The 27,663-nt window shown below is 40.8% G+C and overlaps 3 protein-coding genes across 6 annotated transcripts in view; 1 reads left to right on the forward strand and 2 right to left on the reverse strand.

The window, feature by feature from the left end:
- vta1 (vesicle (multivesicular body) trafficking 1) overlaps positions 1–8,449 on the reverse strand; it is a 37,836-nt gene extending 29,387 nt beyond the window's left edge. The window contains exons 1-2 of one of the 2 annotated variants that reach the window (XM_011491392.4): positions 8,195–8,449; positions 1,372–1,466 (exon numbers count right to left, since the gene is read on the reverse strand). In XM_011491392.4, the coding sequence (XP_011489694.1) occupies positions 1,372–1,466; positions 8,195–8,285 (186 nt within the window). In that variant the 5' untranslated portion in view covers positions 8,286–8,449. The remainder of the gene's footprint in view (positions 1–1,371; positions 1,467–8,194) is intronic. The other variant, XM_004083321.5, reaches the window with a different exon arrangement.
- A 1,091-nt stretch (positions 8,450–9,540) lies between these two features.
- gje1a (gap junction protein epsilon 1a) lies at positions 9,541–20,045 on the reverse strand. Of its 3 annotated transcripts, none has more exons than XM_078943016.1 (4): positions 19,917–20,045; positions 15,659–15,841; positions 13,945–14,142; positions 9,541–12,175 (listed from the first exon to the last, which is right to left on the reverse strand). In XM_078943016.1, exons 2-4 carry the CDS (start codon positions 15,782–15,784, stop codon positions 11,978–11,980), a joined length of 522 nt encoding a protein of 173 aa, XP_078799142.1. In that variant the 5' UTR covers positions 15,785–15,841; positions 19,917–20,045; the 3' UTR covers positions 9,541–11,977. The 3 variants fall into 3 exon arrangements, with proteins under 3 accessions (XP_078799142.1, XP_078799141.1, XP_078799140.1); XM_078943015.1 differs by lacking the exon at positions 19,917–20,045 and adding an exon at positions 16,755–17,101; XM_078943014.1 differs by lacking the exon at positions 19,917–20,045 and adding an exon at positions 16,119–16,748.
- The window catches only part of nmbr (neuromedin B receptor), a 46,560-nt gene continuing 38,405 nt past the window's right edge, over positions 19,509–27,663 (forward strand). Inside the window, exon 1 of the mRNA XM_020714679.3 lies at positions 19,509–20,316. Coding sequence (XP_020570338.1) covers positions 19,889–20,316 — 428 coding nt within the window. The 5' untranslated portion in view covers positions 19,509–19,888. The remainder of the gene's footprint in view (positions 20,317–27,663) is intronic.

Raw genomic sequence — 27,663 nt, forward strand, 5'->3', positions numbered from 1 at the left:
GGTTTTAATGACAGAACAGTATTGGGGATAAGTGGTTGGTTTTATTACCGTTTGTGCGATCAGAGCTCTTTTTGTTTGTGGTGCCAATAAATTCCTTTCTAAAAGACCAAACAGTTGTTAGCGGGATGAACTAACATACAGAAAAAGGTCCACTTTCCTTACATTTGTGGTCAGAAACAAGAAGAAAAAAGACAAAAAGTCCACAAAAGCACTGAAAGCTACAGAGGCTGACATTTGTTCCTTTCATCTCACTCACTAGTTACTTACTAGAAAGTAAATCTGTTTTTCAGAACCAAAAATAAAACCTAAAAAAAATCCTTTCAGTTACCCTGGACTACCGGAGTTGGAAGATAAAAAAACACACGTGAATGCATGAGTCAAAGCAGAAGACACGCTCCCTGGCTGTGACACAGATCCCCAGAGTTTCAGTAAAACCGGCCTCCAAAGGGAAACGGAGCACGTATGTTTGCTTTAATTGGCTCTGAGCGACCAATAAGTGAATCAAGCTTCATTTCAAGAACAGCAGTTCCTCCCCACCCACGTCATCCCCCCCCTCCAAAGAAACTGGACCCCACTACCGTCTTGCATCTTGCTATCGATTCTTCAAATGCAAAAGCGTTTAACTGTTCAGTTGCATGGCTAGTAAGTGTGATAATTAGTCATTTCCAGTTGTATTCTGGCATTCTTAAATAAGCCTAAAAAGACATGAAAGACGTTTTTAGGACTCAGACGACGTGTCTTCTACCCCTTTACCCTCATCCTTCCATTTCTAACAAGCTACAAAACCGTTCAGTTGATGTTGTCCAGTTGGGAAAATTGGCAGCTATTATGCTTCTCACACACACAGTAACACACAAACACACACAGGTCTCCACATGGCTTCAAACTGGTTCCCATCAGGTGGGAAAAACACAAACAGATGCTTGCACTTGCGTAACACCCCTGCTAAAAAAAGAAAAGCTTTTGTATTTTAACCATCAACTAGTTTGACACAAACATTATTGACTCTCTAGTCGTTATGCTTATGGAGATCCATTTTTAGTCTGATTTTTTTCCTAATGGCGCTTTGACATTCTTCTGTTAGTTACAGGTACATCACTCAACTAAGATATCATTAGTAATAAGTGGAAGGAAACAGCATTTATTTTTATGCTTTTCCCCACTACAGCTTTCGTAGAAGCTTTGTTGTTCCTTCAACAATTGCGTTCTCATGGCGGCTTCTTCTGTGCATAAATCCAGACTGTCTGAATTGGTCCATAAAACACTGATCCCCTGATAAAGTGTCTGCCGTGAAAGACTGACCTGTACTCTACACGCCGTCTTCCCCTGAAACACAATGAGAGTTCCTGGAGTGGAGAGCGCAAAGCTTACCGTCTCTAGTTGATCCATGAGTTTGACCAGGAACTTTCGGCACTCCGGTGTTTTGCTGTCCAGCTTCATTCCCGTCTGCATGGCATACAGCCGACCTGGTGGAGACAATAAATCTGAACTAACTCCATAAAGTTTTGGTTTATGTCTGGACCCAAACTGATGCGGTAACAAATGTATAAAACAATAAAGGGGCCCCAAACGTTCACACATTTTCATGTAGATTTCTCATGGAGGCTGCTATCTGTTTGTTTGTTGACACAAAAGCTAAGAACACTTTCAGCAAAAACAGAAAACTTAACAAAATATCAGAAATAAAAAGAACATAGGAATTTTAAATTTAGTTTTTACGTTTTTCTCTTTTTAAAGGTTGCACTCCATATTTACGTCTATTCTTTCCCTAAAAACATCAAAGTTAATGTTGATTTTTGTGCCCCGCCCACCTTTAAAGCACGGCATGTCTGGGTAACAGAAAGGTCAGATCAACAGGTGGCGTTTTGTTTTGATTTGCTAACAAAATGTTCAGCTTTCCATTATCAGAGGGGAAAAAAAAGGCTTTCTTGCGGAGCTGCAACAGAAATCCTCACCATGACTCTACTAGTTTTCTCTTTTTTCTTATCTGGAGGAAACAGCCTGCAGGGACAGCCGGGATGTCGTGATTTATTTTATGCTTGACCAGTCAAGATTAATGATAATTAAGGTTATGAAATCTTTTAAATCAAGGTCTGGGTTTACCTTAGCGCTATATAGTTTGGATGTAAAAAGAAGAGGGATTGTTGTGTTGTTGTGATAAACTGCATGTGTGATTTTTGCGTGTTTTGCAGACAGAACCAGAGATATTTGTGATCTGAGCAGCTCAAAATGATTAGTTTAAATCTAAAAAGCTAATATAAAGAATCATTATCAATTAATATTTTTCTATTTTTAATCAGAATGAAAGTGTTTAAAGGCAAAATAACTAAAGGTTTCTACAAAAAAAAGGTTGAAACACAAGCATGCAGCAATAAAGGATGTCAACTAAAACTGTTAACCAATTTAGCTACCAGTGTGTTGTTAACTTATAGATTAATAAACAGATGCAAATTTAGTCTAACTCGTCATTTCCTTCCAAGGATCACTCTTTGCATGTAAACATTATTTCAACTGGAACAATTTACAAAAAAACATACGGGTAACTCTGTGGATTAATGTCCATAAACACGAGGAAAATGAACCGTTAGCATTTCAGAAAGCTTTCACAGCCTTTCAGGCTGTCCTTTACTATGATTATCTCGTCTTTGCCGTGGCGTTCGTCTCTGCTGCACCAGTATTTTTACTGTTTGTAATTAGAGACAAAAAATGCTTTTAACCTACAGCCTTGAAGCCACTTTCCATTCAGTTTAGCATCAATGGCATTAATACCTAACTGCTGTGAATAAATAATCTCTTTGAATCAATTTATAAAGATTTTTATAACCTTGAAAGTCAAAATGTTGTCATTTAACACCAAGAATTAAAAAAATGCTATACTTTATAAGAAAATCATCTTCCATACTTCCTGAACTTTCTGAATAAAAAACATCTTTGTTCACAGTGGATCAATATCTTGACCGACCTCATACCTTATATCTTTTCCTAAAACCCACTCAGATCAACACAATCCGGCAAATGAAGCCTCCTGGCCAAACAGGAACAGGTTTTTGGCCACACAGTCAGAGCTCAGCTCAGAGGCACACAGACAGCATGGTGCTGCTGACCTCCAGTGGCCTATCTGGATCACTGGTCTACCAAAACACCACGTCTGTGGCTACGGGCCAAAAGGGAGACGGATGCAGCTAGCAGCAGCAGCACAAAGAGCCTGCAAGCAACTTCTGCCTTCCTAGAGTTTGCTCAATCACTTCTCAACACTATGAAGGTGTTTGGATGTAAACAGGAGCAGCTTATCTAATGTAAACTCACCCGACCGTGTTCACATCGACACGCAGCCCTGATTCTGACTTAATCAACAAGCAATAAATCAAAGATTTAGTCCAGTTAAAAAAAACAACACCTTTAAATCCACAAGACATTAAATCCACATTGAAACAGTTCACTCTGAATAAAAGTTCTCAAAAGTGACCTTCAAAAGCGAAAGTCCACCAAAAGCTTCTTTCTGAGTCATCTCTCATACGAGCCAACATCCTGGTGAAGGTTACACACCAACGCTAACAAGCTCGCCAGGTCATTTCTCACTCTCTCCTTTTCTATTTCTGTCATCGCCATCATCTCCACCATCATCATCAAGGTCTCCGGGAACAGCTTTTCTTTTTGAACCTGGAATTTTCTGACAATTTCCTCCACAGGACAAATTTTACCCACACGCCTCCATGTAAATGTGACTCATAAACCATCATTTCCCGATGTGAAGTGTCTAAAGAGCTGGTTCTCAGTCAGAGCTTGCAAACCGTCGTAAAGATCTTGTAGCCGACTAAAGATGTGAATTTTGCTCTTTAAACGTTAGAGTAGCCCTTTTAGAGCAGGGTTCAAAGCTCATTTTCAAGTCACAAAGATCCTGCCTTTCTTCTGTAGCGCCTGTTATCAGGACCTAGTCACTATAACATCACAGGAGTTTATCAAAAATGTTGTTCAACACTTAAATATTTTGTTATAGTGGTTAAAAAAATCTTGTTTCAAAGTCAAGGACATTTTACTGATTTGGACATTTGAAATTCTAATGTCAGGAAATATTTATTGCATTACATCACACAGCCTAAAGGGGGCAGTATAGCGCAGAGATGATTTTGGTTGTCCTGACTGTCCTCTACTGAAGTCATAAGTGTGTCTGCGGTGCTGCTTAGATGATGTCAAACAATCAGAGGAGAAAAATAACCCGAAGTTGTCTGCAGAGATTAAGGTCTGCCTTGCTGTAGGGATTGTTGTTACTGTTGACTACCACAATGTCCAGACCAACCACCAGATCAACCTCCAGTGCATCGTTCAGACCAACCACTGTCCACACCAACGTCTAGATCAGAGGTGTCCAAATCCAGGCCTCAATGGCTGGCCTCCAGCTGGTTTTCCAGAAACCCTCCCTTATCTGCTGCTCATTATCTGGATCTGGTGTATTTAGCCAATCAGGAACTTCAATGGCAGGTTGGTTGGAAAGCATGAAGGACACCGGTCCTCGAGGCCTGGAATTGGACACCCCTGCTCTCGACCATCTTCTATACCAACCTCTAGATCTGGGGTGTCAGAGTCTAGGCTTAGAGGGACGGTATCCTGCTGTTATTTCTGGAAACCCTGCCTTGTCTGGTGCTGATTACCTGGATCAGGTGTGGTCGAGTCATAGCAAAGCCTTAAAATGAGACCCAATGCCTTCCTGCTCAACACTCAGCATTAGGGCCTGTACACACCGGGACGAATTTCGCGCGCGATTTTTGCCGACGTTTAACGCCTCGTGAGTAAACAAAGGGCACCAATGAGAGTGTGCACACCGATGCGAAAAAACGGCACGCGTCAAAGCATCAAAAAAAAACCGCCTCGGGTTCGTTTTTTTTTTTGACGCCTCGCGTCGAAATCTACTCGACCAATGAGAATGGCGCTTTTGCACACGTGTCTGGAGCCTCTGAAGTTACAGTAAAACACAACTTGGGGGCGCTCAAACACAAAACTGCCTTGCTGAGCACACATACCAGCGAAGAAGATAGACGCCGAGTTGCATCAACACAGCCGCGAAGCAATAATGACGGACATTCTAAAATATCCCCGAACCAAGCACCAGTTGGAGCAACTGGTGCTGGAAATATTCATGTTTTCTTTGTATGATTCTGACAAGCGCGTAAATACTTGCTCTCTTCTTCTGAGTGAAAAGCGACTTTAAGAAGCGTAAAGTTGCGCAGCACCACCTTGTGTACAGGAGTATTTCTGTTTACATTAAGCGCCATCTAATGTCAGGGAATGAAATTGCATGTTCACTCTGCTCATCGTCAGCGAAAATCGCCTGGGTGTGAACACAAAAGACGTGGCGAATAACGCACGGGCCTTTAAGGTGGTTGGATTGGGAGGTTAAAGCCCACAAATGGTCCCAGGCGCTGCTTTGTCTGCAGCTCACCACTCCCCCAGGGGATGGGTCCAACAGGATTTTACGTGTTCGGATTATCAAAATGCAGGTCAATTGTTTTAGTGTAAAACACGACAGCTGCTCTTCGCGCTAAAAAGAATATGTTTCCAGCCTGTAATGAATGCAGTTTATTTTTCAAAGAAAGACCTGTCGGCCCGTTTTTAAACTCCCATCCTCCCCTGTTCCAATGCTGCTCCGACCTCCAAACAGCAAGTTTACAAAAATATGAGTATACTTTCATGGTGCTTGAAGGTATAACTGATTGTAAAACCAGGCCAAGAGTCAGCCTCACTTCAGGGAGCAGCAGACAGAGAAAATCCCCCCAAAGATTCAAACAGCAATCACAAAAAAGGACTACAGACCCATCAGAGGTCTAGAAACCATTTAATGTCTGTGAGTCACAAAGCAGCTCTGCTTTGTGACTGAATTCAAGCCACACACAAGAAAAAGTCACATTTCAAGGATTTACTTTTCAACGAATTGTCACAAGAAGCAGGTTTCTGATGGATTTCTGTTGGCACAGATCCAACAGGTTTTCTTCCATCTTACTGCGGGCGTCTGGCTCACAGAGGCGTCCTCATGTCACTCATCTAGGTCAGAAGCAGACTCCCGCTGCACTCAGGGCGAAGAGCTCCATATTTATTAACAGACCGCCACCTCAGATACTTAGAGTGCTGAAGGAGGAACGACTGCTCAGAAAAGGATGATATCACATACTACCCAATCTAAATAAATGCCCATATTTCACTGGCTTTTGTTTGACTTCAGTATAAAGAATTTTGAGAGAAATAATTATTAAAATTTTGATTGTGCAGTCTTCACAAACAAGGCACTAAAAGGTTTAGCTTTAGTGATTATAAGGTAAAAAAGGTTTCTTACAGCTGTTTTGAAAAGCCAGAGCATGAGGGCAGCAGGACGAACAACAACTCAATAGCATGTCCTACTGCAGAAAGGAACGTCAAGCTTGCAGCACAAAAAACATCACACATGTGGAAAAGTTGATCTAAAAACAATGCACAAAATAATTAAAACAAGCCTGACAATTGTAATTAAGTTAAATCATTTTCATCTAAAATGTTGCTCAATGACTTATGTTTGATTGGGGATGTAAAGCTGAAAGAGACTGAACTATTCTGAATGGAAATGAAGCATTCTAACAAGGATCCCTTCTAAACCAGCAGCAACTCAGTGACATTAAAAACAGAGACCTCTCAGAGTGTGGAATGTGCAGTTTTACGCTGTGGAATCAAAGAAGTTTCCTTAAAGTTGTGACTCTGAATCAGTGGGGAATCTTATACATTATACATAGTGGACCCAGGAGAAAAGCAATGTAAAGGTGGCAAATGAGACCAGCAGAGCGGAAGGCCATTACAAAAGAAATGTATATTTCAAACAGTTTTATTATGGTTCTTAGTATTAAAACAGCGGTTCTTTTAGCTGAGGTGCTGTTACTAATGCTTAAAGAAGCTTGTATTGATTTTTAATTACCTGATAGAATTTTAAATATATATATATATATATATAGTCATGAGTACATAACCCTAATAAAAAAATGTTTGATTAAATTGAGACAAATTATACAATTTCTGTGTTTGTATATATAAACTACATACCAGTACAGTTTGTAATGTATATTTAGAGTGAGAACATTTGTTTTATTGTTGATATAATGAATTAAAACTCAATTGTTTTGCGATCTGTAAACTGGTGTCTTCAACATCTTCTTTCCAAAGCAGCCATTGTTTGAATTTACTTAAAAATTGGCTAGTTAAACGTCTTTTGTGGTCCTTTCCTATGCTAAGAACAGAATGGTTTGGTCTAATGCTAAAACCCAGAGCTGCTGCAGTCTCATACGTGCTGGAAAAACCTTTTCTTCATGAGGTTTCTTTTTGTTATAAGCACATTTTGGGGGCTTTTCTTTTAAAACAAATTGAAAAAAACAGGGTCTCCTTACTCAATTTATTTTTTCTGTCAGCCAAATTCCATATGGATAAATGTAAATACAACCACATGAAAAGTTCTTTAAAAAGTAATGAACTTCTTAAAACATTCTAGGAATTTGAAAGCTATAAACACTTTTACTTGAATAATATAATCTAAATAACTGTGGATACACCGAAATTTCCCCTATCTTCATTGTGTGGTAATTTACTCAAATGTTCTCTGTAATCATAATTTTATTTTACTCAATCATAAGTTTATTTTCCTTGTGTTCTTCTGATGCTATGTTTGAATATTGGGTTTTGTTAATAAAGTTTGCTTTCCGAAAAAAAGGCTGCTGTAGCTTCAAGATGACAGGCAGAAAGATCAGGAAAAAGAATTCATCTTCAGTCAAGTGACGAAAGGTGCGACGTTCTGCACCTGAGACCTTTAAAGCAGCTTTCGGGTGTCATTACCTGGAAACCATTGGCAAAATCATTAAATTACTAGTCAAAATTAAAAGAAAGATTTGTTTTAATTTCTTGAATGACCTATCTTTTACTTAGTTTTATGAGAATGGAAAATGCTTTTGTTCAGTCACCAGTTATGCTAGGGAAGCGTTAGCCTGCACGTCATCACGTTTGAGCTCCCAAAAATTCAGTTTGTGGTCATAAAATAGAGACTTCTAACATTTTTCTGTCAAAATGTAAATCGTAAGATCTATGTTAGAACTTTCAGCAGAAGTCTCTGTTTTATGTCAAAGTTGGAGGCAATTATCCTAATAATTGAACACAAAGCTGGGCAGCTAATGCTAGCTAGCACACTTACAGTAATAAGCCACGACCGGGTCTCGTTTTTCATGTTCTTGCGCGGTCCGTAAGTAGTGCTGAATGGATCTGAGAGGAGCCGGTAGAGCCATGAGTGACTTTCAACCCTCACAAAACAGGCAGAACATCGGCAAAAGTCCAGTGTTGTTGTTGTTGTTGTTAGCAGAGTGCTATCCTCGCTTCCGCGGATCTACCCAATAGGAACGGCCGCGCGGGCGTGGTGGGTTGACGTCACCACGCATTGTACGTCATGTACATTCCAGCCTCCGCTCAACTTTTAAGGAAGTTAAAAAAAAATTTAATGCCGTGGTAAATATAAAAACATGTATTTCAAATGCAAATTCACAAAAAGCTAAATGAAAATAATTTACAAATTATTATATCAGACGAATGTAAGCTTTATCAGACAATGTAAGACTAATATAAATGGAATATTTAAGAATATAAGCCTATAACAGGGCGCTGCAGCCTGCCAATTGTAAATGTATTTTTAGACCAATTAGGAGTAATTGAATAAATCAATTGAAAAATTCTCCACCTGTAAGTTTCCCATGGTGCACTAGTGTACTGAGGCATACTGGTTGAAAAAGACTTTATACGTGACACACAGTGTCTTTTATTTTGAAAGGAAGTAATCTGAACCTTGTCAAAAGTTATAAACTTTTTCATTTTCATAAAAGGCTACATTCTCTTTATGTTTATGATACATTTCTGCCAAAAAAACAACAACAGTTCTTTTATATTTAGCATTGAACAATATAGTCTAATTTTCCTAAAGGGTACAGCACACTTTGTGGCTCTTATTGAGTTGCTGTTAGTGAAAAATTAAATGCTCTTCAAGTGTTGAAGGTTGCCAACCCTTGCTATTTAACCTTGTGTTATGGTTTGTCCAGTGCAAATACAACCAAAGTAAAAGAAATTAAAGAAATGAGGCACAATCACCAAACCAAACAGGCAGATTATTTTAATCCCTGTGGAATAAAAACCTAACCAAATATTCGAGGGAAGACACTTTTCTTAACCGTAAGCATCAACTAATGAGACGGTTTTTTTATGTCTTATTCAAGACAAATTAATTTGAATAATTAGCTGCTGAATCTCAGTTCTTTTGGTATGGCTGCAGGATGCTGACATTTCCTCAGGATAAAATAATTACATTTCACAGACAAACAGTCTAAAAAAGTGTTGGATCTTTGTCTTTTTTGTTTAACAAACATCCTCACTAAAAGATAAGTCAAATGTAAGAAGAATCGGTGATGTGGATATGTGTTAAATATGAACACAAATGACTGTTGCTGAAAAGAGGCTTAAGGCTGATTTGAAGTCAGACAAAAACTCAAAACACAATTCAGGTTATGAATTTTATAAATAATAATAATACAAGTTTTAGTTGTGACAATTAAAAAAAACATTTCATTTTTCCACAAGATTGTAATTATTATTGTTTATAGTCATTCTGCATTTCTACCAATTTTCAACGATATTAATGTAAGTATTAAACATTTTCTCACAAATTTACATTTTATTGTGGGGGGCAATAGTAAAGGCTTAAACCCTAATCCTTTTTATTAGCAGAAGAAATATAAAAACTGTTCAGCCAGAGCAAAACGCTTGCTGATTAAAAACATTTTCTCACACACAAGCTCCAGAATCGTTTAGCCTCCTCTGACATCAGGAAGCTGCGATTCATCTCCCTTAAAATGAGTCTGACTAAATAGTGGAGAGGCGCTGATTTTACTTTAAAAGTCAGTCTGTTAATTAAGAATTTAGTGTGACCGAGCTGCAGTACCTCAGGGAAGAAGCTGTGAAGTCTAAAGACAAATCCAGGCAAATGATGTCATTCACTTGACTTTGTTTTGACCCATTTTTAAAGATTAACTCCCATCAAGAGTTGCATTTTCCTCCACATATGAATTTCATGAGCGTGTTATTAACCAGAGCGGAGACTGTGTCCATCCTGCACCACAGCTGTTTATTATATCAAACCCATTTACATGCATGATTCCAATGGTTGAGAAGAAACCGCGATCCACATACGGATTCTAAAACACTGACAAACCCAGAAGAAAGGAGCTGTGCACCTGTTTCAGTTTCTTTCTTTTTTTTGTTGGCCTTAGAGCCAAGACTTCAGGTAAAACCACAGAATGGATACCTGAGGAGTCTGAAATCAGGATCAGATCCTCTTTGGAAAGCAACTTTGTACCTGAGATGATGAACAAATTACTCACAACTTCCTGACAAAAGCTGGATGGATATCTGATTTAAGAAAAAAAAAATTATGGAACGTGAGAGGTATTTATTTTTTAAATGACATAAAATCAGACCCAAAATACAGAACTGAATAAATAAAAAGTAAAATAATACTGGCTTGTTATGGCCAGCAGTAGCAAAGCTTTAGTTTTGAGTGTAACATGGACAGAAACCATAATAAATCCATGACTGAACCATTTACAAACCCTTTCTTGTCTCCCACTGGGCGCTGGAGCACAAAACAACCCACTTTGACCAGAATACTTATTATCATCTTTGTCCAACTGTTTATCAAACCTTTAGCATTTACTTTTATGCCAGCCTCCTCCCTCTTCAGTGTCAAAGTGAAGCTGCCCACCCAAAGACAAACGTCAAGTTTTTCTTCCAATTTGCAAACATTAATTCGAGAAAAACCCTCATTGTAACTCATTTGTGATCAGAATTTGAATGTATTTTAGACGAGGGGTGGGCAAACTCAGGCTGGACGGCCATGTGCGGCCCATTCAACTATTTATAAATACATTCTACAAATACGTTGTCCTTTGTTTAGGTGCAGAAAGTTTTTTTGTGCATAAATTCATGATATTTTGGAAGATGTTGTTGTTTTTTTAGGTGTTCATGTGTGTTTTCCGATGTTTCCATGTTTCCGATCATTCCGACACCACACGAACGCAGCTTTTCTGTACGTTTGCGTTTTTCCATGAGGGACATCAACCCATTGGTGCAATTGGCACCTAGATGAGACAAAAAGTCGCAATTTGAAATAAAAATTCCAATGTTTTCCAATGTTTTGGATTAAAATATACCTATTAATTTTGTAGCAAATCAAACTGAAAGCATCTGGCACACCAGCCACATTACTCTGTTCCTCTCCAGAAATGCATTTTTAAATGTGTTTTTAAAAAAAACCTTCTGTTAATTAGGTTTTCAACCCTTGTGCTATCTTAGATGACCCCCCCCCTTCCATTGAGGTGTTCTCCCTACCATGACAAAGGTGGATAAAGGTGGAAAGATTTCATGTAATCCATGGACACCAGTGAAGATCACAAATCATTGAAGAAAAAAGGTTCAGAGCACTGTCTAGTGGGTCTAGATGACCCAACTCCCAACGTTAAAGTGCCTAGGATAGAACAAGGGTAACAAATATTGTGTCAGTTGTTGGAAGTCTATTCTTGAATAAAGTCCAGAGAAGATCTCTCCAGGCGGTGAACCTGGGTATGTTTTCAGGTAATTTTGGAGTTTTTTTTCCCCTGGAGCTATAAAAAACAACAAAAATACAACCTCTTAACCTTGAACAGCTTTAAAGGAGGTTCGTGTTCTTCGATCCTCTCATCAACGTCTTGGGGAACCGCGTTCACCCACCGACATCCAAGAAACGACCCTGGATGGTCGCCCAACATTTCAGGGCAACGAACAGTGAGACTCCTCCGCTCTTCCACTGGTACTCATGGTGGACCACGGATACGTTTAGACCAGGAAAGTCCAGCTAACTAAGAGCCTGATAAAAACTGGAAAAAGTGGATGTGATTTTGTGTCATTGATTGTTGAGGTAACCAAGCCTTCGGAAGAGAATCTCAAAAATCTCAGCGACGCAGAGCAGAATGGTGATCACAGTGAAGGTGTACATGGCACTGAGGAAGATGGTCTTTTCAAAGTGTTCGGGTACCATGCACTTAGTGACATTAAAAGCCTTTTCCAAAGCGCTGGCATCGCACGGGTACAGCGAGTGAACCTGAGGGAGAGACAAAAGCATGAATAAGGACTTTCAGAACTGTATTAATCCCCAGAATTCTTTTAAACTTATACACACCGACATCCCATCCCTTCCAGCTCTGTCTGATTCACTGACATGAAAATTGTAGGTTTCCACATCGAGACCTTTTACTCCAAATTTATTCTACTCCTAATTGTTCAACATTTACAATATTGTTTAAAATCAGAGGTGATGAGGATGGCTTTCTGTGGAGTCAGTATAACATCTATTATAATTTAAATTAAAGCAAAGATCTGTGTCTTTTCACATGTTGAACCACTCAAGTACACACAAAGTATTTCAACTCAGCCTGTCAAGGGTGCCAAAATACCCCCCTGCCCTTATTTTGGTACATGTCTCTTGTAGCAAATGAAACAACTAATCCTTTCACTTCCGGAACGAATATAGTTAAAAATTAAAATACACTGAAGTCGAGAGCAGTTCCTTGAATAACCACTAGAGGCAAACAAGTCTGTCCCAAATCCCTCCAAAGTTAAAGGGTTCAGTTTATTTCAGTCAATCAGTCGAGGTGATCATCAGGGCAGCTCGTTGGGGCCTCTACTTTTTCCATACTCACCAGCCAATCAGCTACTGCTATTTAACTACTTAGTTCTATTACTGGATTATTACCCCTGAACACCGGGGACGTTGCTGGCGACACCCAAACTAACACAGGCTCTTTGACATATCGTATACCCTTTGACCTTTTACACGATCAACGTGAATGAAGGATTCTGTCAGAATCAGCTGAATAAACAATAAAGTTTTGCACATCCGCTGCTTTTCTCCACTTCAGAATTATGTTTATTGTGTAAACGATGTTACGGCAGTCAAAAGAACATCAACATTGGAGCTGAAGCTTCTGTGTTTCACAGATTCCAGTCTTTTTTGTGATACTTAACGTTGTGAAGGCGCAACTGTAACATGGGTTTGGGTCACTTTTCTCATCTACGTTAATGCATATCTGGACAATATGCTGCTTATTGGACTGCAGACCTTAGTGTGATTAACTGCTGCTCTGGTTGAGACTGATGTTCACTATTGAAAACACACATTCTGTGCCTGACAGTCAAATGACCACTTTAAGTGATGGATTCCACAAAAACTCCTGATCCATACAGAAATGTAAGCACAATTTTGACACGTAAGTGGTCACTATATTCCACATAAATACAAAGAGAAGCTTTTTTTATTTTTATTAGCGCTCGTTGGGTTCATTGAACCGTGAAAACTTGATGCCAAAGAGCCATCATCAATCAGCTCCTCTTGGTTTCTCCAATGCTCTTAAAGCTTCTTCCAAATCATTGCTGACAGGAGAAGTGTCTCTTGGATGTTAAGTAAAGCACTTTTTTTTAATTTGATGCTAAATAAACTTTCATTTTATTCATTTACTCCACTGCTGCTGAGCTTCTTGTGAGCTGTTGTTCTGCTCAGTCTTTCTTTACACTCGTGTTTCTCAATCCTGGTCTGGGGGACTTACTGCTCTTTAGTGTTTACGTATTTTTATTCATCAACACGCCTGATTTAAACCAATGTGACTCACTGTTAGGTCTCTGCAGAGCTTCAGGGGGTGTTGAAACAAGTCAAATAAAACTTGAAACATCAGGTTCTGAGCCAGAACGGAGAAACGTCGGATACTGGAACATGAGAACTAAAATATGATCCAAGTGCAAACATCCACATGCCTGACAGATAATCTCCAAATTCCTACAAAAACATGCTTAGAAAATCTTTAAATATGGACCAACCTGGAAGCCAAAGAGATGGCTCTGCAGCCAGAAAGCGATGATCTCCAGAATGATGCGCAGAAGAACAGAAATGATGTAAAAGACGGTGTAGATGGGTCCTTCCAGTATCTCTTCTTGGTCAATATTTTTACATGCAGCATATAAGTGGAACACTGCCCCGGGAACCAGAACGGTCACCAACTGCAATGCCCAAAAGACCTGTAGAGAGCAGAAAAAAGCAAGGAGAAAGTTAAAAAATGCACGTTTCTATGGTTACAGAAGACTAATCATGAAAAATGGCAGGTGAGTGGGACCAGGTCACAAAATGATGACGGTATGGGAAAGAAAATCCACCAAAAAGTATGAATTATTTGATCATAAATTGCCTTTTTTAGATGTTCAAATAGTTTATTTCGCTGGAAAATTGGACTGATACCCTGTAGAGCCTCAATGATGTTTGATCTCTCCAAAACAGCAGTGCAAATGGAAACGAAATTTGAATGCACCATCTGTTCCCTAAAATGCCTCAGATGGGATATTAAACTCCTGCTTATGGAACATGCTGGAAATAATCTTCTTACAAATACTAAAAATCGGGTTTCACTTTGGCACATGTAGCCACGCACCAGAAACAATCCGTTTAGTTTCAAAGAAAACCAGATTTATTAAACGAAGGAAGCTTTTTCCACGAGCAGGCATTGCTATGCTAGGTTTGAGTCCCTGTCCATCCAGGTGGAAAAAAGGCTGTCAGGGTGGCGGTGCATGACTTTGTCAGAACGCAGCTCTAGCTGTGTCTTTTTGTCTGCTTGCACAACCTTTAGGCAACTCGGCAAGTAGAAATTTGCTAAATATCATGAGCGTAGCCCATTCTGGTTGAGTTCATTCATCCATCCATCTTCCAAAATGGATGCATCCTTTCAGGGTCAATAGGTTGCTGGAGCCTAACCAGCTACTGTAGGGCGAAGGCGGGTAAACCCTGAACAGGACGCCAGCCTGGGGCGATTAAAAGTAACCAGTTAACCTCGGAAACCTGTTTTTGGACTGTCTGGGGAAGCTACAGTGCCTAGAGAAAACCTATGTATGCACGGGGAGAACATGCACACCAGGACTGAGGCAAGAGCGCTGACCACTTCGCCACCATGCAGCCCTCCAGTAGGAGAATTGGCCATTTATTCTGAAAATCCTTCTCAGTGCCTTCTTGTGAAAGGCTTCATGTTGACTTTATTTATTGATGTTTTTATCTTTAGAAACCTTTTTTATGCACAGCTGATGATGTATCTGGTGTTTGTAGGCTTTTAAACATGCCTGTGAATGATGACTTTTTTATTAAAGCTTTGAAAAGAGATTGTGACATAAATATCCCTCTCTGAAGCATAAATCTTTCCATTACACAATTTTTCCACTGAAAGGAACTCACAGCTTTGAAGTCTTTTCTTGTCTTATAGCGATGCCGGTTAGGTAGATGTTTCGCCACCAAATACGCCATGCATGTGTCTCAGGATCCTCTCTTTTAGAAAAAGCATGTTCCTCATGGAAAAGGGGCTTTTCTCAAAGAGTGGATTTTAAGGTACATCCGTGGCAAATTTGGTTCTTAAGTCACAAACTGCACGATTATTTTAATAACTGACTCCACTATGAGGGAAACTTCCTGCTGCTCTGACAGAAGTTTTAGACTGTAGTAATTCTTCATCCTTTTGGTCAACATAGTAGTTTGGTTGAAGTACTTTGGTCCCACCTGAGGTGTTATGGGTCGGAACTGGTTGTAGCAGAACAGGTTGACTTCACGACGGTCCGGATCACAGCTGAAGTGCAGGGCTTCATTCCCGTAGACGGCAAAGCCTAGAACTCCCAAGAAAAACATCCGGACCGAGCCGAAGAACAAGGTGTGGAACTGGCCAATCACCGTTGGAGGCCTGAGCTGCAACACGAACGCACAGAATGGCGTCACACATCGGACCTCACAGACTCACACAGGTTCGGACAAAGAAGAGAAAGCTTTTGTCGACACAGAGGAGCGCAACAAAACGCTTTTCAGACGAAACCTTCCTCTCCCGGTCTATTTACACTCCCTGCCCAAACTGATGGAATCTAGTGTGCGACGTATGGTCGTTTCTCCTCGGAAACATCTCGGTTTGGGAAGCAAAGACCCACTTACAGTGCGACAGTGCTGGAACAAGCCTGAGCCATTCACTTACGCATCCCTCGTAGAAGATTCTGATGTAGTTTAAAGACATGGTTTGCTGGTTGAAGCCCCCCGTGTAATCCCAGGGCTGCTCGGGGCCCTCATGGTCAGATTGAAGCCAGCACCAACGCAGGCCGCCAACAGCAGGACCTCAAAATCTGCAACTGAACCACTCTGCCTCTCTCAGCTGAAAGCCAACGTCAGTGCATCCTCTTTGGCCTTTTATCCCACATCAATTGACTCACTCAGGACAAATAAAAGACAACAGAGGGGCCAACAGTCGCCTGGGGAGGGGGGCATGTGGCATTGCTATCCCTATGTCAGCAGAAAAATATACCCTTCAGGCCCACAATGCAGGGAGAGATAGCAAACCAGCAACTAACGTACAAAGCACCCGGTTGAGCTGAGAATCAAAGCTGTTTTGCTGAAGTTAGGGACTTTTTACAGATTCAGGATGCATTTTATTTTGAAAAACAGCAACGGCGCTATTAGAAACACACAAACACCCAAACACAAGAGTGATGACAGCAGACACCCGCATGGAAATACTTCTGGAAGGCCATTCACAGATCTGAGCATCCAACAAAAATAATAATAATAATAATAACACTTCAAAAGTCATCAGGGAATAATTTGGAGATCCACACACCAACCGTAATCCTGGCAGCGTGTTGTTCATTCCCTCCTCTTTTTTCCTCTCAGAGATCCAGATCTCATGTCAGTTGCAGGACTTGGCAGGCTTAGAGCCAAACCAAACAGAGCCGGTGTGAAGCACTTCCTTGGAGCTTTCAAAATAAAAGAAAGGCTGAGGATTTAGTACTGTTTTCCACTTTGTATTGAAACGTCTGCATTTAAAGAAATACAACTAAAAGCTAAGAAATGCAGAGACGAATTTCTTTGTAAAAACACAAGCAAAAATATGATATGATTGAAAGTGTAATAAAGTCCTTAAATGTTCAGGATAAACCACAAAAAAAGCTAAAATAGTTTTAGAAAAACATAAAATTCATTGTTTTTTAAAGCTGACTTTTATCAAATTTTTAGTTAAAAAGATATATATATATATATATATTTAAAAATATAAGGGGAAAACACTGATTTGTTTAGCTGAACTGTCATGTGTGTTTTAGATCTTCTTCTGTTTAGTTTAATTTTTTAAAATTCTCCTGTTTTTTGCATAAATGCATTCACAGCCATTATAGCATTTTCTACATTTTGATAAACTTTGTTGTACAAGAATATTCTTTTTTTATGTGTAATATAGACCAAATGATAATAGTTCATCATGTTTACTTGATCTTATAACTAAATTATCTGCCTAATACATTTCACCTGGCTACTTCATTCATGAGCTTTCCCTTTGTAATGTTGATTTATTTTGACTCTCTTTGAAACCCAATTTCAAATTACAATCAAAAAGAATAAAATGATGTGTTATAAAACTTAAATCAGAAGCAAAGTTCATTTGTTGCACTTTTATTTTGAAGGAGCAGCACAGAGGTGGATGTTTTTGGTGTCGCAGGTGTGAAATCAGGGAAGCTTGACCAGGTTTGGCACCACTTCCTGCTCTTGTTCGTGGTGGTGGCCCTCTACATCTGTGAGCGGCTGGAGCCGGTTCTGATTGGGAAAATGATTTTACAACAAAAATAAAACAAAAAAGTAAAACAAGCTAAAAAAATATCATAAAATGTTTGAGAATAAATGTTCAAATTTTACTGTAGTGAAATGGTAAAAAGTGGGTTTTGGAAAAATTAAAGTGAACTGATGAAACAATACAGATGAATATATATTGAACAATAACTTATAAGGAGGAAAATGATCTTTTGGTTGCTTTCCGTTTTACAGAAACATGACATTCTCAGGGGTTTTGCTGGGATTCTCACTTTGGAAATGGACGTAAACACAGCCTCTGCAGAGGAATGTGGAGCTGCCCTGCAGACCCTCCCTGGAGCTTCCGCCACCAGCTTCAGATATGTCAGCTGAAGGAAAACACATGTTCAACGTGTGTCGCAAGTCCTCGGGAATCTCTGAAATCTGTGGAATGCAGATTCTAACTCTTAAAAAAAAAAGAAGGAAAACACGACATGAATTCAGAGTGGAAGGTAACGTTTTGTGCTGCGATAGAAAATGACAGATTGGGTCTGTACTGCAGAGAAAACGAGCCCAAATTCAGTCCTGCGGTTCTCCACCTCTGACTGTGGCATCTGCATTCTCGTGCAGCAAAGACGCAGTCGGCCTGTTGCAGCAGCATTTAAGTCAGTTTGTCTCATTAAAGCTGCAGAACTGTGGGCTCCCAAATGGCTCGGAGCATCTGAAATAGTTGTAGATCTAAAGTCAGAAAAGGGGGAGCAGAACTAAGAACGAGCTCATTCTTGTGAGTGTTATTCTGATTTGTTTATTTTCTGTTTTGTGCACCTCAAGTTTCTGGTTTTTCTTTTTTCTCCCAGGCTGCAGCGTTGGGCAGAAGTTCATTTGCTGCAGAGCTGCATGTGTGATGAATCGGGCTGCACGCTCTGGAGGGGTTGAGTCACACCTAAAGCCAGAGGTTTGTAAAATGCATCAGCTCTTTGCAGAATCGACCGAGAAACAAATGACGCAACTCGGCCTCCTGAGCCTCTGATTACATGTCCTTGGTACTTTGCACACATCTAACGGAAACGTCTTTAGTCCACAACCTTTAAACTCTAAAGAAAGATCAAGTGAAGAAAACACTTCCTGGAGGACGAGGAAGCAGAATTTAGAGACTGATGGGTGTGAGGATGAAAGAGAGAAAAATTTGAAAGAACTCATTCAGTTTAATTTAAGTCCAAATATTCCAAACTTAATTTAAAAAAGTAGATCTGCTGTGTTCAAGTCAAGAAATCCTTTAGACCAGATCAAGAATTCATGGGAAGACATGGACGAGCACTACAGATCATACACTGATGGGATTTTGCTATGGAAAATGTGCACATCTCACCTGCATTTGCGGCATTTTTCTTTTCTTTCGTTTGACTTTGGATCAAAAATCCACTTTATTTAATGAAATCAGAAATGATCTGGACTAAAAGACATTTGTAATCAATGTGGACAGGCCGGTTCTTAGAAATAAGATATGACTTGAACTGCTGAGAAAGGACAGAGCGACCAAACGGAGGTTTAACTTTAACACCTGACCCGTGTGACCCTAAGCAGGTGACGCTGCTGATACAAGCGGACACGTGACTAAATCAAAACGCAAAACTGTCTGTTTTTCTGTGCAAAACAAATAATGTATTACTAGTTATCATGCTCGTGCATATTTGGTCGCTTAATTTGTGTTTCTCTAATGAAAAAAAAAGAATGAAATATGCATTTTGAAAAACGAAATGGAATTTTTTTGGCATCTCCTGCTCCGCGTCATGCCAGCTCTGGCTGCTAAAAGCAGTTGAGATGTGACATCAGAATGTCGTCATTCTGATTTTTCTCACTTTTCGTTTATCTTTGTAACCTCTCCGCATGTCCTCCTCCATCCCTTCCCCCGGGCGTTTCTGACTCTCTTTCTCTCTCTTTCCATGCGCAAAGGCTAAAAGTCTGTTGTTTGGTGAGAGCCTCCGCCTCCTCGTCTTCCTTCTCCACAAGCGCGTCAGACTCCTGTCATCAGTCACTCCCTCATCCAGTCAAACAGTTCTCCGTCAAGCGGTTGTTCCAAAAAGTATCGGCTCTCCTGGCGCGCGGACTGAATCCAGCGGCTTTCCTGCGTTTTTACGCGCGGAGCTTTCCATCGCGCGCAGCGCACCGGCTCCGGTCTCCTGCTGCTCAAACATGGATGACGAGTTCCCTCCCAACTTACCTCCGTATTTTAATGGAGATTCCGAGGCTCTGACCCCCAACTCCACCGAGGAGCCCGGATGGTGGGCGTCCGCGGACGGCGGGGAAACGGCCCACTTCATCGTGCGCTGCGTCATGACCTCTCTGTACATCCTCATCATCGCCGTGGGTTTGCTGGGCAACATCACGCTCGTGAAGATCTTCATCACCAACAGCGCCATGCGCAGCGTGCCCAACATCTTCATCTCCAGCTTGGCGGCGGGAGACCTGCTGCTGCTGGTCACCTGCGTGCCCGTGGACGCCTTCCGCTTCTTCTCAGAGGAGTGGGTGTTCGGGGAGGCGGCGTGCAAACTCATCCCCGTCATCCAGCTGACATCTGTCGGTGTGTCGGTGTTTACGCTCACGGCGCTCAGCGCGGACAGGTAAGAACACCTGAAACGGTCCACAAAAAATGGCCCTAAAGTGCAATAATTCACGAAATCCCCTTTCAGTCAAGGATGGAGCCCATCTCACTTTGCCTGTCGAGAATAAAACCACATCCAACCACATCTATGGCGCATCTCACCTCTTTTTATTGCATGGTAATGAGCAGACCAGATGCCTACAGGGCAGCTGTTGAGGAAAAATCTGCTGCAGGGCAGCAGCGGTGCAGAATTGATTCAATGTGTTACTGAAAATTAGGGTTTTGTTTGGACGCCACAAGTAAAACCTCAAGTTATTTTCAGTAGCGGTGTATTTAGATGCCTTATAGTTACTTTCAACATTTTCAGTGTTTTTTAAATGACAGATAATTAAGGTGGGATCCATTTTGCCATCCAGACTTGTTTTGTTTTGTAGCAGTCTGAAGGAATATTCTTCTTAAACTGAAATTTGTTCAGTTTGAGGCTGGTTATCTGTCACATGAATGCACACTAAATGTCCCTGTCAGCAGGGACTGAACTCCTTTTTTTTCTGCTGTAAATAAAAAAAGTGTAAAATCAGGTTTTTTTGTTTTTGGAAGAATTGACAGCAGGCAAAGAGGCAGGTTCCGAGCTTCCAACCAGACTTCCTGCTCTGCAGATCTGCTGCTTTTCTTTGATGAGGAAATTAGAAAGTTGTAAAAACTTTTTCACAGCAGGAGGCGACACATAAAAAAGAAGTTTGCGTCGTGGGGTCAGGTGAAGCTGTAACACCAGCTCGCCTCCTCTCCTCTTCTAACTCTGAAAGAAGTTTTGCTGGTGCAGGACGCAGCTCGCCGAGTGTCACTTTGCACACGAAGGTTTTGTCTTTTCTTATGTTGCGCTGCTGTCAATCATAGTCTCAGAGGTGTACATAAACCTTACGTTGATCACTGCTGGTCAGAGATCCATCAAAGAAGGACTGACGTTATAGCCTCTAGTTAGGGAAATTGCCGCCTGATATTTATAAACCTTCTCTTTAGTAAGGAAATTAACACAGCAAAGCCTGCAGGCGTGGAAGAAGCCAAAGAGCCCGAGGCTCCGAGTAGAAACGCTTCTGTCAGACTGAAAAACATTAGCATATCTCCGCAGTGCTATTATTTCCATCCTGCAGTTCCACCTGAAGATACTTTCACCTGTACAGATGTTTGAGTTTGTGCTTCTTCCTCCAAAACTCCTGATGTTTTCCCACCGTCAGACTGCAATTATTTTAAAACACTGAACTGCATGAACTCTCTCCTGCACAAGTGTTCCTCTCCTGTTTCCTTTCTGAACGTCCTTCCTGACATTTCAACTTCCATGAGACATAAAGGAAAAATATCCTCTCGTGTCATCAAAGCTCATCTGACCCTCACCTCATCTCATTTCAGGCCTCATCTCGTCCCCAATTTTAGCAACAACAAAAAAAAAGGAAAAAAACACAGACTGAGGCTCAAGCTGAGCCCAGTTTTATTGAAGCTGAGAAAAATAATTGGATTTTTCTCATTTGCTTGCTAAAAACAAACAAAAATAAACAGTCTGGAATGATATTGTTTCTAAGGAATTAGCACCCATCATACTGTATATGATGTTTAAAATGCAAAATGTTGCTGTTTATTGGTTTGAAGTTCGGAAGTTCTGTAGTTCTAAAGGAGAAATCACTTTTTCCACCTGCAGATTAGCACAGAACCTGTGACTCATGCTAGAATCACATGCACTGGAACGGGGGTCGACCCGGAGGGGTGCTGCAGGTTTTTGGGTCGTCCGGGTCAGAGAGAGGAGAGGCTGCATCTAAAGGCCCGTTTAGCACATGGTGTTCACACTGCACAAGAAGGGAGGGGCTTCTTGTTCTATTTTTTTTTAAACTGGTCACTAGCGCATGACCGCCACCTACAGTAGGAAGAGGCTTAGTACGAAACGTCAAAGCGGTGGAAATCTGGGGAATCTTGCTCTTTCACAACCCACGATCCCTTTTCAAACGGTTGGTACGACCATGAATGAAAGGGGAGCGCCATCCATCCATACATCTCTGCCGAAGTGGGCTGTAACTGGACAAAGTACGACTGGTTCAACTTTCAACACGCGTTTTGTGTTATGTGACCCAAAATCGGTCTTAAAAATGTGCGTGAATGCGAAAGCTTTGAATGTGGAAGCCTGAATACTTAACATATTTTATGGCCTAATCTGCACAACCGCTGGTTCTCATGTAACCCTGCTGGGTAACAGGGCAGTAGGTCACCGCCTGAATAAACCCCTCAAGGGTGTAAAAAGTTTTTTTTCATGGACCTGTTAATGCATTTTTCATTTGGTCATTTTTTTCCTCTCTCACCCCCACACTCTCTTACACTTTTTCCGCGTTGTTTTTCTCGTGCCAAGATGTGCTGAAGTTCCAGCGATTACAGCAGGAAATTCTTCTGGACCAATAAATCCAAGTTTCATCTGTTGACGGCTAAGATGTGAAGTGCAAAGCTGACATCCTGGCCTTTTCACAGCAGATCATTCTTGTCTCACACCATTAAATATTTAGGATCTCTGGACCTCTGTCCGTCTCTGAGCCCAGTCAATCATCAGGTGTGTGTACACTTGAGAGTACGGTATTATGAATAATATGCAGGATGGATGGAGACAGGAAGCGGCAGGATAATAGAGAAAAGCTAATGATTACGGTGATTAATGATGACAGAGTGATGAAAACTGAAAATTCTGGCTGAGTCGGAGAAAGAAAAGGCGTGCTGGAACAAATTAGGCAGATAGAAGTGTTATTCCCACACCTTCACATGTAAGGTGAGGAGTTGATTTTGGCTTTCTGCTTGATGCAGCATCCATTACTCGACTCAGACCTTTAATACACTTGAAGTTGAGCGTAGATGGACTGCAGCTGCTCCACCAGCAGGTGGTCACGGACGTCAAATCTGTTCTCTGAGCTGAGGCCGTCCTGCTGTTCCTGAACTGGATGGATGGATGAGAGTGAAAGGCAATCCAAACTGAGAGTTCATCACCTTTTTGGTTTATGTGTCGGTTCTCTGCAGGGTGAAAAACTGTCTCTGAGTGTGATGTCTATTTATGGCAGCGATCTTCACTTGAATGATTCGACTGAACAATGTCCGACTTTTGGTTGTTTCCTGGGGGGCCCTGCTGCTGTGAAGACGCTTGTGTTGCTCATATAGTAAAGATCTTCTCTAGATGTGTAAGATTCACTTTTTTAAGTCTAAAGTTTCCTGATAGAAATGATAGTTTAAAAAAAATATAAAGTGGTCTGGTGAATTCTGTTTCCAACCAACAGGGGGCAGCGGACTGCTTCAGCACTATCATTCACCAAAGCGCCCCCCCCCCCCCCCCGCAACCTCCTTTTTACCCACCCTCGTTGGCTGATTGGCTGCTATACGCCCCTCACTCTCCCCTTCTGCCTCCGCCACCCTCCTCAGAGCTGCACATGAAAAAAACACCTCACATTTTCAGAGTGGCAGCTTTTCAGTTGGTCTTATCTCCATAGCAACCATTTTAGTTTTTGGTCACCTGAGGGTGACGAACAAACTATGTAAGTTTTGGAAGAATCGGCAAAAGTAAATGTTTAGATTTCCTTGGCAACCAAGGTTTTTGTTAACCCCGCTGAATTTCCTAACATGTTTCTCATTGTATGTCATATTATTTCATTCAGCCTAAGCCAGGGACTCATGTATAAAATCTCCAGTAAAAAAATTTGCGAGCAAGAGGAAAACGGCACTTTTGAGAGCTCGGCACGCGAACGCCATTAAAAATCTACAACTTCTAAAACCAGCATTCCAAGTGATGCTAAAGCAGTTAGGAGCCAAAAGATCGAAATCCCTGGGAGGAGTTTAAATGTACAGAATGTACTGAAAGTGGCATTTTTGTCATTCAAGATGGTGGCCTCTTCCCAAGGTCAAAGGTCAACAAACCACAGCTTTTGTTGTAGTCTCAACCTGGCGACGTGTGAAATTTCTTGAAGATCGCTCAAACGAATTTATTTCTCCTACACATGTGAAAATTGCCAAATTTTACACTTTGCCACATAATGGCCACCAAGCTGTAGGTCGTCTGGCCATCCCATAATAGTTTCAAAACGTCCTTTGGATACGCTGGATACGTGTTTTTTTTTAGTTTACATTAGTGGATTTTGATATTTTGAGCCCCATAAGAGATTTTGGCGCCATTCATGGTTTGATGGTTTCTCCCGCTGTGATGTCATCATTGGGGGCGGGGTAATACTTTGCCCAATACTCACCGGGTACTAGGTGCGTACGATGCTTGGTGAGTTTGCACCAGTTCTCTGGCTTTACTCCACCTTAAACCTGGATCTTCACACAAACTGGAATACAAAAAGAAACATTTCCCTGAAACATTTTCTACGCTTACCAATAAACCGTTGACAGATGTTCTCTCCATCTGTTAAAAATGGTTGCAGCATAAAATGAGACAAAAATAACCTTCTAGCAGGTGCAATCATCTGCGTAAAGCAGTGTTTTTCAACCAGTGTGCCGCCGCACACTAGTGTGGATGTAAAAACATTTCCCATCTCCAGGATATCAGCTCTGTGTTCATCCAAACAGGCCCTGATAAAACACACAGTAGTTAGGAAGATGAAAGATCATAAAATACTTTTTTCTTTGTTTTTATTTGATTATATTAAAGACATTTAATCAGATCAGAATGACGGTACCGCGATTTAGCCGCAGCTTCAGCTGTTTTTGGAAAAGTCCCGCCCCTTTAACGGTCTCCACCAATCATTCTTGGAGGCTTAATCACATGTCATCAGTCTGACCAATCAGAAGTGGTTAAAGTCTTCACTTCCTTGTTCTGATTCTGCTCATAAAGTCTCTCTATTCCAACAAAAATGCCAGCTAAAGCTCGTCTTTAGTGGTAGTGGTCTTTAGTGTAGCTTTTCACAGAATCTGGTGTCAGACCGTGGAACAAATGATCAAAACAATGAGTCCCATGATGCATTGGGTTAAAGTGACAGAGTCTCAGCGTACAATGAGTCTTCCCTGTTGAATGTCTTAAACCACAACTAACACACATCAACCAGTTTTGCAATCTCCTTGATGAAATCAGAGGTCAGAGGTCAACAGTTTAGTTCTCCTTCAAGGTTTGTGTTTCTTAACAGTCAAACATCCCAGAGTTTGGTCCAAATCATCTTTCTAACTGAAACACTTTTCTAACAACGTCTGGATTATTTTATGTTAAACTTAAGAAGAAGTAATGACGACATTTAAGAAACTGGATTAAAGTGAAACAGACACAATTAAACTAAATTGAAACATTTTAATCATCTAAAAAGAAATAAAACAATTTTGTTAAAGTTTTCAAACTTCATCTTTGATTGAGACAAAAGAAAAACTAATAAAACTTCAACATGTTTAACTTTTTGTGTAGCTACAGAAAACATATAATTTTAGTCTTTTTTGTAAAATGTATCAAACATATTGTGATTATATAATTGTTCAAAAATTACAGTTGCCTTAATTATAAAAAAAAAAAAAATCACTATTTAGAAAGAATATATAGTTGTTTTTTTGTGAGGTTACATAAAATTGGGTAAAATAAATACCAGGGCAAAATGTCAAATAATTTAGTTGAAAATTATAACTGAAAACTAACTTAAATTTTATTACAACTTTTAGAAAAAACATTGCGGAGGGACTGAACTTTAATACAGACTCTAGAGTTTCAACTTTTTTAATTCTTAGATGCTGATGAGCCGCTGGATTTTTGTCAAGGAGAAAGTGAGCCTTGGCTCCAACACTGGCGTAAAGAAACAGATTCGGTTCTGTGTCTCTGGATCAAGTTCCATTTTGGTGGAAAAAAATCCTCCCGGTTCGAGTTTCCCTCCTTGAGCTTTTGTTATTTGGGCCAGGAAGCAGAGAGGGGCAGCCGTCGTCCCCGTTTGGTATTTTTACGGCGGTGTTTGGTTCCACCCAGTGTTAAGAAGAACCGGACCACCTCCCCAAAGGTTCCACCATTCTCCACCCGTCTGAACCACTGACTGTATCTGAGAACTGGACTGAGCAAGTGCGACGTCATCCATGAAAAAGCGATTCACTTCCAGCCCCGACCAGATGAAGTCACTTCAGTCGCCATTTTTGTCAGGATACTAACGCCGCCATGTTGGAGCCAGGCGGCGTCAAGACGCAGGGATCGGTCCAAGTTGGTCTGAAGCTGTGTCCGAATTACTAAAAATTACTAATTACTCTCCACTGAACTGTTTACAAATCTCATCATTGCATCAGCTCTGGAAATTGAAAAAAAAGGACATTAGTGCATTTTTCTTTAAATTGTTTTTTTTAATCACAACTTACCCCCATCGCTCTTGTTTGCTCATTATATAGAAAGTTTTTGTCACTTTTCTAACTGCAGTTGACAAATTTCATCATCATCATCATCATCATCATCACTCTGCTGCTGCCTCCCAGAGCAGACGTCTGCCTGTCAGTTTGAGTTTTCATCCTCCAACCTCCAGATCCAGCTTCCTCCACCTTTCCGGCCTGCTGCCATAAAGCAGGAGACGTTTGCGTCTTTTTAACACACTTCCAGAACGTTGAGCTGCGTCCGGATGCTGGACGGACAACGAGCTCTTTCATGGCCAATCAAGGCAGCCTTCCAACGGCCATCGGACCGTTCTTCGTTTGTTAGTCAAGGATTCGATGGTTCATCAGTCAGGCGTAAGGACATGATGAGGAGATGGAAATAAAATCTGTCACGGTGCAGAGGGAGGGGAAACACGTTGGCCGCGTAAAAGGGGGGGCGGATGGAAACCTTTTGGGCCCCTCAGGTCGTGTGCCTGCGCGGCTTCAGCGGCCGCTGCAGCATTAATTATGAAGCGTGTTTGGTGGGAAGCAGCAGCGGTTCAGCCTCTGCTGTCAGTTTGAAGTGAGCTGATGTGCAGCACATCCAAAACCGTCAGAGCACCGAAACAACTCGGACTGTCGGGGAGTTTTCAGAGGAACCTGCCGGTTTAGGGGTAAACTTTGTGGGTTTGATGGCAAAAACCCTTTTTTGACCATCAGAAATGAGGGTTTATTGACCGGGAAGTTATAACAACAACACAACTGCTGATCACACAAACACATGCAGACATATTTGTTCCTTATTTTACTTTTTACCCGTTTTGTTTGATTAACAAAACTGCCTTTTATTTTAGTTTACCGAGTTGAAGAAGTTTGGATTAATGGCATTCTCCACTTAAAAGATTCATTAACGTTTAAAAAACACAAACTTCCATCATCAATCGGTCACCATTTCTCTATTTTCTATTACTATTTTCACTGACATGCAGTCAAACAAAAGGTGTTTAACAAGAAAGACAGAAATGTGAGAGTAAAACAAAAAAAATTCATG

Source organism: Oryzias latipes, chromosome 24 (genome assembly GCF_053564925.1).
Source record: "Oryzias latipes strain Hd-rR chromosome 24, Olatipes_Hd-rR_3.1".
Classification (NCBI taxonomy): Eukaryota; Metazoa; Chordata; class Actinopteri; order Beloniformes; family Adrianichthyidae; genus Oryzias; species Oryzias latipes.

What these genes read in the sequence shown, in the direction of transcription:
- gje1a (XM_078943014.1), bottom strand. Translation starts at nt 16,157, where the DNA reads ATGTCTTTAAACTACATCAGAATCTTCTACGAGGGATGC. An exon ending in TCCGACCCATAACACCTCAG is followed by an intron (nt 14,143 to 15,658) that starts GTGGGACCAAAG and finishes TGCTCTCTACAG; the next exon opens with GTCTTTTGGGCATTGCAGTT. An exon ending in GCCATCTCTTTGGCTTCCAG is followed by an intron (nt 12,176 to 13,944) that starts GTTGGTCCATAT and finishes TCTCTCCCTCAG; the next exon opens with GTTCACTCGCTGTACCCGTG.